The sequence below is a fragment of the Gorilla gorilla genome, chromosome 21 (assembly GCF_029281585.2).
Source record: "Gorilla gorilla gorilla isolate KB3781 chromosome 21, NHGRI_mGorGor1-v2.1_pri, whole genome shotgun sequence".
Classification (NCBI taxonomy): domain Eukaryota; kingdom Metazoa; phylum Chordata; class Mammalia; order Primates; family Hominidae; genus Gorilla; species Gorilla gorilla.
This window is the reverse complement of record NC_073245.2, coordinates 61,908,901-61,922,631: the sequence shown is the minus strand read 5'-3', so window position 1 is coordinate 61,922,631 and position 13,731 is coordinate 61,908,901. Positions and strand designations below refer to the sequence as shown.

At 42.0% G+C, this 13,731-nt stretch overlaps 1 protein-coding gene across 2 annotated transcripts in view; it reads left to right on the top strand.

Moving 5' to 3' along the window:
* Nucleotides 1–13,731, top strand: part of B4GALT5 (beta-1,4-galactosyltransferase 5) — an 80,760-nt gene that overhangs the window by 45,891 nt on the left and 21,138 nt on the right. For both annotated transcript variants that reach the window (XM_031004886.3, XM_055373188.2), the window contains exon 2: nucleotides 11,070–11,204. In XM_031004886.3, the coding sequence (XP_030860746.1) occupies nucleotides 11,070–11,204 (135 nt within the window). The remainder of the gene's footprint in view (nucleotides 1–11,069; nucleotides 11,205–13,731) is intronic.

The window sequence follows — 13,731 nt, the reverse complement described above, 5'->3', positions numbered from 1 at the left end:
AATTTGGGGGATGCATTATAGCGTGAGTATTGGCACCCACTCCTGAAGTGGAATATTGGAAGCCTGAAATATATGACATGTTGACAGTAAAGATCCAGGTAATATTGGCCATGCGGGGTGGCTCACACCTATAATCCCAGCACTTTGGGAGGCCAAAGTGTGAGGATTGCTTGAGCCAGGGAGGTTAAGACTGCAGTGAGCCATGATCGTGCCACTGCACTCCAGCCTGAGTGACAGAGCAAGATCCTGTCAAAAACAACAACAGGCCGGGCGCGGTGGCTCACACCTGTAATCCCAGCACTTTGGGAGGCCAAGGCGGGTGGATCACAAGGTCAGGAGATCGAGACCATCCTGGCTGACACGGTGAAACCCCGTCTCTACTAAAAATACAAAAAAAATTAGCCGGGCGAGGTGGCAGGCGCCTGTAGTCCCAGCTACTCGGGAGGCTGAGGCAGGAGAATGGCGTGAACCCCCGGGGGGCGCAGCCTGCAGTGAGCTGAGATCACGCCACTGCACTCCAGCCTGGGCGACAGCGAGACTCCGTCTCAAAAAAAACAACAACAACACAAGCCAAAAAAAAAAAACACTTCAAAAAGATCCAAGTAAAAGGAATCAAACAAAGTGTGGGCAGCATAGCAGCTGTGGATTCAGGGGATTGAGCATCTGAGAGGCAGTAGAGCATGTTTGTTAAAAATCTGGACTCTGGAGACAAAGCCTGCTGTGAAATCTTGGCTCCACATGGTCAGATTGCGTATTCAGACCTGAGTTTTTTTCATCTCTAAATTGATGGTAACAACCTGCCTCTCAGTTATTGTGAGGATGAAATGAGATAAAACACAGGCATTTGGAAAGGTGCTGGCACATAAGGACTCAATAAATGCATGATTAGTTGTATAGGAATCCATCTCTTTATAAGCAGAATAAGCAGATTCTTTCTTTACCTGTTGTGCAGAGCAGTGAACACTGATCATCTGCTTGTTTGGGGGTAAGGTTCAATTATTTTTCAGGTTGTGCTTTTTCCACAAAATATTGGTCTAAAAAGATAATGCAGGTTTTGCAGATACTCTAGCATGGCAGAAATCAAACTTCAACATTCCTTTGGCACATTTTGTTTTTCCTTAATTTTTATTGTGTCTTATCTGTGTATTTTGTATATGGGGGAAGGAGAGAGCACTAGCAAGCATGAGCGTGAGAGGGAGCCTCCTGTTCTATTTATTCATTTTCTGCTTCTCTTCTCTTTAGATTCTCTTCCCTTTTCTCTGTTCTTTATGTCAAAAGCATGGACATGCTAAAGAGGTAGAACCTCTGATCCATAGATTGGCTCCAGTGTTTTTCTGGAATTTATTTGACTCTGTTATAAATCCCACATTTTATAGTGGGATGATGATGTGAGTAAATTCAGAGAAAGAAAACCCAGTCTAACAGACCCCCCTGAGCACCAAGCAGCACCTTTGCTGAGTGTCATTCTTTCTGGCTCTGGTCAGTTGTGTCTAGCTTTATATCTTGACATTTTCCCTCCACTCTACATGCCATGGAGATGTGGTGTTCCTCTGCATTGCTCCATGTAGAAAGTACAGTCTTTGCTAAGATTCAGGCTCCCAACTTTTATTAATCACTTGGGGGATTCTACACACAGAATCTTATTTAGTTCATCTAAGAATTTAGATGTGGATACTAAAAAGTTCAGTCCTTAATCTGGAGCCAGGAATTTTGAGTAGGGTAAATTTACTTGTTCCAATTGATACCTACTCATTGGCCCACTGGAAATCCAATCCTGGACCGTTTCTGCAATGTCGTGGCTTTCAGAATCAAGTTCAGACCCCAAGTATAGTGCGTGAAGCCCTTTCGCTCTTGCTCCCCCCATTTTTCTAGCCTCCCGTCTCATGTTCTTGCCATATGTAACCTTCGCTCCAGCCATATGAAACTTCTTTGATTCCTCAGATGTATTTCCCCCTGGATGGCTCTTTGTTTTCATTTATGCTGGTCCCTCTCCTGCTTCAGTGCTCTTCTTTCAGGACCATACTCTAGAATTACCTCTTCTGAGAGTATTTTCCTGGCCCCTGCTCCCAATATGATCTAGTAGCTACTCTCCTGTACCCCTGAACAAACGTGACTATTCTTCCATTGCAAGGTGATGGCAGGGATTGTGTCTTATTTGTATCTCTTTATCTTTAGAGTATAGGGCAGTCCTGGAACATCATTATGTATATAATGAGTGTTGAATGAATGTATGTCTGAATTACAGTTTGTAACATTTATAAAAGAATTCATCATCTCTTTGTAGCTGGTGTTTTATAGAAGTGTAAAAAGTCCTTAGGACTTGATGTTTCTTCATTATTATTATTACTACCCCCCCCCACCCCCCTTTTTGAGAGACAGGGTCTTGCTGTGTTACCCAGGCTGGAGTGCAGTGACATGATCGTAACTCACTGCATCTCAAACTCCTGAGCTCGAAGGATTCTTCTACCTTGGCCTCCCAAGTAGCTTGGGAGTACGCCATCATGCCCAGCTGATTTTTAAATTTTTTTGTAGAGACGGAGCCTCACTAGGAACAGCCCAGGCTGTTCTCAAACTCCTAGCCTCAAGTGATCCTCCTGCTTAGGCCTCCCAAACTGCTGGGATTACAGGCATGAGCCACTGTGCCCAGCTCTGTTTCTTCATTAAATAAAGTTGGGAACTTGGCCACTCCTGGAGAGTAAGTGGCCACTTTACTTTCCCCCTTTTGGAGAAAGCTTGAAGTCCAGCAGAACAGTAACCCACTTAACCTGGCAGTTGCAACACATTAATTAACAACCTTTTATTTTTCTTTTGGAAAAAAATTGCAAATCTGTAGAGACATTGAGAAAATAGTACAATAAATATATGCTCTACACCTGAGTTCACCAGTTGTAGCATTTTGTCACATTTGCTTTAACTTTTTATATGCGTACATAAGCTCATACATGCATATGTGCATATGCACACATTTTTTTCAGAAGCATTTGAAAGTAAAGTTGTAGACATCATGATGCGAAACCTCTAAATACTTCAATATACATCTCCTGAGAATAAGCGCATTCTGCATAATCACAGCACTATGATTACACTTAAGCTTAACATTTAGTAATATCTGATATACATTCCATGTTTAATTTTTCTCACTTGTCTCAAAAATATCTATTTTAGCATTCTGATTTTTCTATTCAGAATTTAGTCAAAGTTCATGTATTGCGTTTAGTTATGTCTCTAATCTAGAATAGCCCCTGCTTTTTTTTGGTCCAGATCAGTTATTTTGTAGAATATCCTATGTTCTTTCAGCCTGAAGAATCTGAAGTGTGTGTGTGTGTATGTGTGTGTGTGTGTGTGTGTATTTGGAGACCTCATCTCTAAAAAAATATAAATGTTAGCTGTGTGTGGGGGGGCATTCCACTGTGGTCCCAGCTCCTCCTGAGGCTGAGTTGGGAGGATCACTTGAGCCCAGGAGTTGGAGGCTTCAGTGAGCCGTGATCATGCCACTGCACTCCAACCTGGGTGACAGAGTGAGATCCCAACTCTTAAGGGATATTCTAGATTTATCTTCTTGTTTTCTCTTCAGTAGATTAGCAAGAATATTATATAGGAAGTAAATATCTTACATTGCATTAGGAGCCTGGAACTGTAGGTTGTTCTAATATTGGGGTTGCTGAGTTGAGACATTTGGTAAAGGGATGAGCTGCTAGATCTTCCTCTTATGCAGCAGAATTACAAATGTCAGTTGTGATCGGCATGTAATTTGTGGGGTGGTGCATTGAATATGTGTTTTGACTATCCTCTTCAACAACCCTTTCACCTGAGGGTTTTAGCATCCGTTGATTTCCATGTCATGATTATGACCCAAATATGACTGTAATCAACAGACCTGCTAAACAGAGTTCCATATTCTTTACGGTTCTTTTTGTCCTTACAGTATATCTCTCAAAGAATGTATCGGAGTACTTTTCCGTTGGTTGTGTTTTCAGTACGATGTATTATTAGAATTATTTGTTTGTGTTTGTATTTAGTTTTAGGGTTTGCCCATTTTTCATATATATATATTTATTTTCTTGAGATGAGTTCTCACTGTGTTGCTCTGGCTGGACTTAAACTCCTGGGCTCAAGCCAGCCTCCTACTTCAGCCTCCCAAGTAGCTGGGACCATAGGTGTGTGCCACCATGCCCAGCTAGATAATTTTTTTAATATGTAAATGTCCAAAATATAAAAGGTGTACTCAGGCCTCAGTCCTACCCCTACATTTTTATTAGTTTCTGGTTTACTCTTCCTATGTTTTTTTTTTTTTTGTAAAAATATGTGAGTGCATATCAATTTCCCTTTATTAAGTAGCATAATATGTCTTGGAAGTCAATTCATGGGTTTTGCTCACCTTATTTTTGGGGAAGGTAAATTTTGTTGACATATAACATTAAAATGTGTACATGGAAGCAAAAAGCTTGGTGAATGTTTAGAAAATGAATATATCTGAATAACCAGCATCCAGGTTAAGAAATAAGATGACCAGAAGCCACCTTCAACTCTCCTGCACTCCAGGGTAGCCATTCTCCTGACTTTTATGTTGTAGATTAGCTGTGCCTGTTTTTGTATTTTATCTACATGGAATCATACCACATGTGTTCTTTTGTGTCTGGCTTCTTTGTGTCACATAAAGTGTGAGAGATTCATTCACGTGGGTGCATGCAGTTCTAGTTTATTTATTCCTGTTGCTGTATAGTATTCCAAAATCGGAATAGGCTACAAATATTTAATCTCTTCTGAGTTCTTTCTAGTTTTGGACTATAACAAATGTTTTCTCATTCTTTTTTATGGTCTCATGGTACTCATCCATGGGAGTGAGTATAAAAATGTATTCAACCAGTCTCCTTTGGATGGTCATTTAGGCTTTTTTCCCTAGTGTTTTTCTACTACAAATATTATTGCACAAGATTTTGAATAAACTTGTGCATTATAGTATGGAACATGTTTTTAAAAGCTTTATGAGGAATGAGAGTAACAGAGAACATTTTGGGGGGAAAGCTAATCTTTTTGGCAGTGCTGCTCAATTGGTGGAAAGGAATGACTGAGCTTTTCTTAGGAACAGGTTAGTGCAGTGAAACTGGTTAACTTACGGTATTTTGGGTTCCTCTCAGAAAGGAGGAGGGGGCTAATGCAAAATAAAGAGAAGGGCTTGAAATCCATCTCCATGCCTCCTGGAGCACAGCCAAGTTCAGAAAACTCTATATTGTCTCAACTTATTATTTTTTAAATTCAGATATTTATTATGCATCCTCTGTGTTCCCGACACACCGTTCTAGCCACTGGGGGTACAGCATTAAAGGAAGTAGGCAACAGCCTTGCCCTCATGGAGCTCACATTCTTATGGGGGACAAGATAAATTTTAAAATATGTTGTATGTTAAGTAGAAAACCAAAGCAGAGGAGGGTGATTGGTGTTTGGGTGTGAGTGTGTGTGTGTGTTGTATGTTTGCATATGTTGGGGGTGAGATACAGATTGTAAAAAGTGGTCAGGAAGGGAATGGTTTCTTTTCTGGTTCTGAACCTTCTTTTAGCTTACCAAGCCAACCGCAGCAAACATTAAGGATACACATTAAGGTTCAGTGAGAAAGGAGGAGGTTTTCCTGTTAGAATCAGAAGCAGAGAGGAAGAAAGGCACCGTTGTGTGGCCAAGAGGTGGCTGAAGGGCAGGAAACCCAGTCCTTCGCCCCTGGAAACTGTCCAGTTAAGCCATGGCCCAAGGCTGCTAACACTGGCATCTGGATGGAAATTTCTAATTGTGTAGACCTGAATGGGGCTTATTTTTCTCAACTGAATTATGGTTATATATAAGAGATCCCTCCTCCTAGATATGAGGCTGGATAATAATTACATTGTCTCATGAAAGTGTAAAACAAATTATTAGTAAGTGTGAATTTGTGTTAAATGTTGTCGTCGCATTTACCACACTGCATTGTAATTCGTTGAATTTTGTCTATATATTACTCATCTATTCAGCGTTGCCTTATGCATACTTGGCCTCCAGTGCCCTCGTATGGTGCCTAAAAAGCACACAGTAAAGGAGGTGCTCAGTAGAGACTCGTTGAAACTGGAGGATTTAACCACTGCACACCAACTTAAAATTGTTTTTTTTAACTTTGATTCAGCCACTGTTGCTCAGGACCATATTATTAGAAAGTACTGCTTTCAGAATTTTCAAAGTTAGCTGGGTGCGGTGGCTCACGTCTGTAATCCCAACACTTTGGGAGGCCAAGGCAGGCAGATCACCTGAGGTCAGGAGTTCAAGACCAGTCTGGCCAACATGGTGAAACCCCATCTCTACCAAAATACAAAAAATTAGCTGGGCATGATGGCAGGTGCCTGTAATCCTGGCTACTCAGGAGGCTGAGGCAGAAGAATCGCTTGAACCTGGGAAATGGAGGTTGCAGTGAGCCGAGACGCGCCACTGCACTCCAGCTTGGGCGACAGAGGGAGACTCCATCTCCAAAAAACAAAAAGAAAAAAAAAAGTAAAGCTCATCAAAATATATGCAGCAACTCAGTTCACCTCTCTGGTTTTGATTTCTCTAACCATATGACCTTGGGCAAATTACCCCCTGGAGGACTTGACTTCCTAATCTAAAATAAACACTCAAGATGATATCTACTTCACAGAGATGTGAATTTTGAATGAGATAATTTAGATTGAAAGCAACATGTGTATGCATATGTACTTCCTAGTTTAGGCCAGAGCCATGGCCTAAGTTTATTAACAAGACTGCTTTTTTTGTTGTTGTTAACCAGACAGCATCTCACTGTTGCCCAGGCTGGAGTGCAGTGGCACAATCATGGTTCACTGCAGCCTTGATCTGAATGAGTAGCTGGGACTACAGGTGCACACTACCACACTCGGCTAGTATTTTTAAAATCTATTTTTGTAGAGACGGGATTTTGCTGTATTGCCCAGCTGGTCTTGAACTCCTGGCCTTAAGTGATCCTCTTGCCTCCGCCTCCCAAAGTGCTGGGATTACAGGTGTGAGCCACTGCGCCCAACCAGTAACAAGACTTTTAATAGAGACACCTGAAAGGTCCTACAGTTTGATTTATATAACCAACTGCATGAGCATTGCACAGGAGAAGGGCAATTTAGCATCTCTAAAAAGATTAAGGGGATTTTGCTTCTAGCAAGCTTGATATGAATTAGTAATAGGATGTGACTGCTGTTTACCAACAACATTCAGCAAAGATCGATTGATTGATTACCTAACCATGTAATGGACGTTTAAAAAGTCTATTCATAGAAATATCCAAAACTGAATTTCCCAAAGTAAGTTCTGCAGAGACTCACTTGATGTTCTGGTTTGGGAAATGGCAGGCTAAATAACTAAACATCTCTCTTCTGGGAATTTCTGGGCCTTGAGTTATTGTGCATTGTGAATCTCCAAAAAGGGGCTTGCTTTTACAGATCTTTGGTAACAGATGGAACAGGGCTGCTGGTGGTTTGTGTGTTTCTAGGCTCATCCTATTGCATCTGGACAACTCCGTTAGTGTGGTCACAACTCTTTGTCAAGTGTAGACAACTGGGCCAGTATGCAGAGAGCGCAGCCTGGATGGGGAGTGAGGTTGTGATGATGAAGTTGTGATGATGAAGATGTGAAGTTGTGATATGGGAGGGGCACACATAGAAGGGGCCTGAGTGGGAGAGGGTGTCTGGGAAGGTTGAGAGAGAACCAGTGGGCAAAAGTGACTGGGCCAGCCTGGCCAACATGCTGAAACCCCGTCTCTATGAAAAATACAAAAATTAGCCAGGCATGGTGGCATGCACCTGTAGTAGTCCCAGCTACTTGGGAGGCTGAGGTATGAGAATCACTTGAACCCGGGAGGTGGAGGTGCAGTGAGCCAAGACTGCACCGCTGCACTCCAGCCTGGACAACAGAGTGAGACTCTGTCTCAAAAAAAAAAAAAAAGAAAAGAAAAAACAAGTGACTGGGAAACATTTTGTACCCAACCAAAGTAGGTTTTCTTTGCTGATGGCCATATTTTCCCTGTTGACTCTGTGTTCCTGGAGGTCATAGTTCCCCAGTAGTGGGAAGCATTCGATGATATTGGTGAGTGTTCCTTAAAATCCCATCCAATCCCAAGTTGTGGATTTGTGATTATTTCCTTTTGTTTGGCAATCTTTACTCCCTCAGTTTTTATTTTTTTAGCATTGTGCTAGTTCCTTTCGATAATTAGAAAAAAAATACTATGTGGTTTACGTTAATTTATTAGTTGAATGACGAGACTAACACGAGACAGTTGTTAGCGAATTAATTCAACATGGAAACAAATCCAAGTTTTGATAGTCTGTAATAGACCATCACAGAAACTGGAGAAGGAGGGAGACTGACACGATACTGAAAGCTTCCTCAAGAGGTCTGTGAACTGGGGTTTGAAGGATTAATGGGATTTGCACGGCAGAAAGAATAGACCCCTTGGGGTAGCAGCAGCTCAGGGATAAAGGCAAGAGACGTAAAAGACTTTTGAGCAGGAACAGTGTGGATAAATCTGTAATTAAGAAAGGTCAAGAAAGATCCATCTGGCAGCTTGGTGCAGGAGATGAAGATGTGAGAGCTATCTCCTTAAGAGTAAGCATTTAAGCCATGTGGGTGCTTGAAATCTTTCAGAGAGAGATTGTGGCTAGAACATGGATGAGCGAGGTATAAAAGCTTAGTGGTTAAGAGCACAGACACACCTGGTTCAAATCCTAGTGCTCTCAGTTGACCTTTGTGAAGATACTTGGAGAAACTGAAGCCTAGAAGTTGTTTGTAAATTGGATAGTATTACGTGCCTCTTAGGATAATTATGAGGATTAAATGCAGTAAGGAATTATGTAATTAAGTACGCAATAAATGTTGCTTACATTTATTATGTGGCCAGAGTTCCCTAGAGCAGTGGTTATAGAAGTGTGGTCCTTAGTCCAGCACATTTATCACCTGCGAGCTTGTTACAAGTGCACATTCATGGGCCCCACTCAGACCAGCTGCATCAGTCTGGGTAGTGGGACCTAGAAAACAGGCTTCTTAAAAGCACTCTGGGGGATGGGTGGGAAACATTAGAGAATGACTGCCCTAGAGGAATCCTCCAGTTGGGATGCAAAGCTAAGAAAGGGAGAGTGTTTAAAGGAGGGGCTAAGCAACTGTGTCCTTTGCAATGCAGAGGAAGGGAGGTAGTGAATTCTTGGTGGCACCTAACTATAAGCTTTACACAAGATTTTCAATAAATACAATAAATACAATAAAAGCTTTACACAAAATTTTCAATAAGACAACTGGTTTAGTAATATGTTGGGATGAAAGGAAGATTTCAGGGCAGTGGGAACATACTGTACAGCCCAAATGATTAAAAACAACAACAACAACAACACAGGACTGAATTAGAAATGTGATATTAGATGAAGTTTAAGTCTTAGGTTTAACAAGTATTTGTGGACTGCCCCCCTACTGTGACTGGCAGTGTACTATCTGCTGGAAATAGAGAATGAGGTGTTACTCCTGCTTTCAGAGACTTCACACAATTATACTTTTTTTTAATAATTGGAAGCTGTCTTTTTTCCTTAAAATCTTTCCTAGCTACTAGAGAATAAACACAATATCTGATCTATTCTCCGACGGTGCCAGAAGTTAAGCATAGGGCTGTCTCCCAATCAATGCAAGGCCGCATTTGAAACTGCTGCCTCATTTCGGAAAGCATTCTGAACACTGGTCCTTTTTGCTTATTATTTTATGGCTTGGGATATACCTTAAGAGATGATTTGAAATCTTTTGAAAGATTTCAATGTCCCTGTTTAATGTTGGCCACGTGGGGTTTTTGACATTATGCTAACCCACCCCACCTCTGTCATTCCCAGTATAAAGCACCAAAAGCACTAGCTTGAAATACAGTGACTTCTAAGCTTCGTCCATTATTCCATTCAGTCATTGTTTGCTGCGCATTATGTACAGGATACTGCTTTAATAGTGATGAAACATAATGTCAGCCAAGTGTTTTGTCAAAGAGCCAGAATCCACATCCCAAGGCCAGATGTAGTGAGTGTGGAGGAGGCACTGGGGCCTGGTCCCGAGGTTAGCCAAGCGGTTAGATGAATCCACCCCCAGACACCCACAAAGTTTAGATTTGTAAATGTTCCACCCCTGTAACACATCCCCCTTTCACAATGACAAAGGCAATTTGAGGGAATTAGAGTGACTGGTTAAGAAACTATGTTTTACAATCTCACTGTTTCTTGAAAATAGATGGCATAGCAGTGGAGTTTGCAAGTAGAATATGGGGATTACATTTTGATGTGTTTGTGAGCTTCTAGTTTTGTATCATGGAGAGACTTCAGGAAAATGCAAGTGGAGATCACTTTCCAAAGAAGACGAGATTGGCAGGTTAATCTGAACACTCATTTGTTAAGAGCATGTTTTAATTGACCTTGGACTGTGCTCTTTCCCTATTGCTTTGGACTTTTGGGCTGGGATGGGTGGATAGTGAGGACTGCAAATAGTCTTTCGTTACTCCTTTTTCTTTCCAAATCCCCCAAGGGTAAGTGATTGGAGCCTCAGTCTACCCCTTTGAAAAGGTTGCCAAGACCAGACCGTGGCTTCAGACCATGGCTTCAGTGCTTCTAGCGGTCAGAGAGTCAGTGGTTTCTTTTCTCTATGAAGAACCATGAACTAATTCTGAGAAGGTGAACTTAAAGAGAGCAGAAACCTTTAAAAAAAAAAAAAAGTTTTAACTAATTCATAAAGGTCTTTCTTCTGATGATCAGAGTGCTAGAATACAGATTGGGTATTTAGAGAAGAGATGGAATATATTTTTTTTTAAGTTGATGCTTTTTCTAGAACTGCTGGATATTGACAGAAATTCCTCTAAGCTCTACTAGCTACCCAAAGGATGTTGGTGTCCTGAAAGGTATGGAAAATAGAGTTATGGTCGTGTAGGGTTTTAAAAGAACTAAAAGAGGCTTTAAGAGTCCAAAAAGAAAAAAAAATCCATAGCTATGTGGTATTTTTTTTAAATGATTGCTTCTGAATCCACCTCTTTTTCCCCTTTTTGCTTTCTGCAGTGAACACCTACCTCTTCATGATGCAAGCTCAAGGCATTCTGATCCGGGACAACGTGAGAACAATCGGTGCTCAGGTTTATGAGCAGGTGCTTCGGAGTGCTTATGCCAAGAGGAACAGCAGTGTAAATGACTCAGGTATATTTTTAGTAAAGAGGTGGTCTGATTAGAATGTCTCCTCCCAAGAGAGGTAAATTCGGTTGCAATAATTATTTTCAATGGGAAAAGCGCATTGTAAAAGAGGGATTTGGCTGAGTTTTACTTTACTGCTAAAAAAGCTCTTGCCAAATGAATCCTCGTTCATTTTTGTTAACAATATGACTCAGTCTGTTTGTGTTGCTATAGAAGAGTACTTGAGGTTGGATAATTTACAAAGAAAAAGGATTTATTTGGCTCATGGTTCTGCAGACTATTCAAGAAGTGTAATGCCAGCATCTGCTTCTGGTGAGGGCCTCAGGCTGCTTCCACTCTTGGTGGAAGGGGAAGGGGAAGCCCGTGTGTATGGTGAGAGGAAGCAATGTGGCAGGTGAGAGGAGGGCAGGGCGAGGCTCTTCTTAACAACCAGCTCTTGTGGGAGCTAATAGAGGAGAACCTACCGCAACAGCAGCAAGCCATTTATGAGGGATCTGCCCCTGTGACCCAAACACCTCCTGTAGGCCCCACGTCCATCATTGGGGATTACATTTCAGCATGAGGTGTTCAGGGGACAGACATTTAAACTATAGCATAATACATTAAGAGTGACTGGATGACTACTTCTTTTTTTTTTCTTTTTTTTTTTTTTTTTGAGACGGAGTTTTGCTCCTGTCATCCGGGCTGGAATGCAACGGGTGATTTCGGCTCACTGCAACCTCCACTTCCCCAGTTCAAGTGATACTCGTGCCTCAGCCTCCTGAGTAGCTGGGATTACAGGAGCATGCCACCATGCCTGGCTAATTTTTGTATTTTTAGTAGAGATGGGGTTTCACCATGTTGGCCAGGTTGGTCTTGAACTCCCGACCTCAAGTGATCTGCCTGCCTCGGCCTCCCAAAGTGCTGGGACTACAGGCATAAGCCACTGTGCCAGGGCTCTTTCTTTTTAACTCTTTCAAAAACGGAATACAGTAAGGAAGTAATACTTCCACATGATTAAGTGGGACTCTCTTGAGGCCTCTCTAGTCCAGCCAGGGATGGTTTTTATTTAAAAAATAGATTCTGAGATTTCATTTTACTAAGGATTCATGATTCACCTCGTTTCTGTAACTGAGGACTAATGTGCTTTCTGGGTTTGTTTGGGTTTTTTTGAGATGGAGTTTTGCTCTTGTCACCCAGGCTGGAGTGCAATGGTGTTATCTCGGCTCACTGTAACCTCCACCTCCCGGGTTCAACTGATTCTCCTGCCTCAGCCTCCCGAGTAGCTGGGGTTACAGGTGTGCGCCACCATACCTGGCTAACTTTTGTATTTTTAGTAGAGACGGGGTTTCGCCATGTTGGCCGGGCTGGTCTCAAACTCCTGACCTCAGGTGATCCGCCTGCCTCGGCCTCCCAAAGTGTTGGGATTACAGACATGAACCACTGTGCCCGAGCTTTTTTTAAAATTCTCTTGAGATGGCATTTCACTTTGTCTCCCAGGCTGGAGTGCAATGGCATGATCTTGGCTCACTGCAGCCTTGACCTCCCAGGCTCAAGTGATTCTCCTGCCTCGTCCTCCCAAAGTGCTAGGATTAAAGGTGTGAGCCACCGTGGCTCATTTTTTGTATTGTTTGTAGACATGGCTAATTTTTGTATTTTTTGTAGACACAGCTTTCACCATGTTGCCCAGTCTGGTCTTGTACTCCTGAGCTTAAGCGATCCACCTGCCTTGGCCTCCCGAAGTGCTAAGATTATAGGCATGAGCCACCATACCCAGCCTCCTGTGGCTTCTTAATGATTTCGTCTAAGCCCAATATTTTAAAATATTTACATTAAAAAAAAAATTATCCCTCTAAATCAGTCCTCTCTTCTTCTCTAATAAGTTACAAGATTTTTGGAAGTTCACTGTTGAATGTGAAATTGCTTTGCAAATGTTGCAAATGCGAATTATTCTGTGGCGCTTAGGAAATCAAGAGAAAGCATTGCCTCTCTTAAAAGAATTGCCTCTCCTTAAAAGAATTGACCACATCCTAATTTATCAGTTTCCTCTGCTGTCCACTTTAGCAACAGAGGACTGTAGTTAGCAAACTGATAAACTTTTGATACTTTCTTGTTGGCAAAGAACAAGTGAATGACATTTCAGAGCTTTTTAGACAAATTGTGGTCGCACTGGGTCAAGTTACCTGAGCTCTGAACCACACCTGGGAGAGGAAACCCTGCAGTTTCCGTCTTGCATGTGGTGGTAGGTTTTGCACACAATCCGCACACACATTCTCACTCGACTCATGTGGCTCTGTCAGTTAAGGCAGAATTTTATGCTGTTTGCATTTTTCACACATAGTACATATAATCTTGGGGAAGATGGCGCAGCTTGATCATGTGACTCTTTCCCTAAACCCTGCCAAAATCCTGCTTCTAGTTAGGTGAAGAAACGAGGCAGTACTGACTGCCCTTCCAGAGCGCTCTCCCCTGTATAGCACTGAGTAAGGGAACATTTGTGTCCTCATGACATTTATCCAGTCCAGATGTCATACTTCTGCAGTGTTAGATGAGG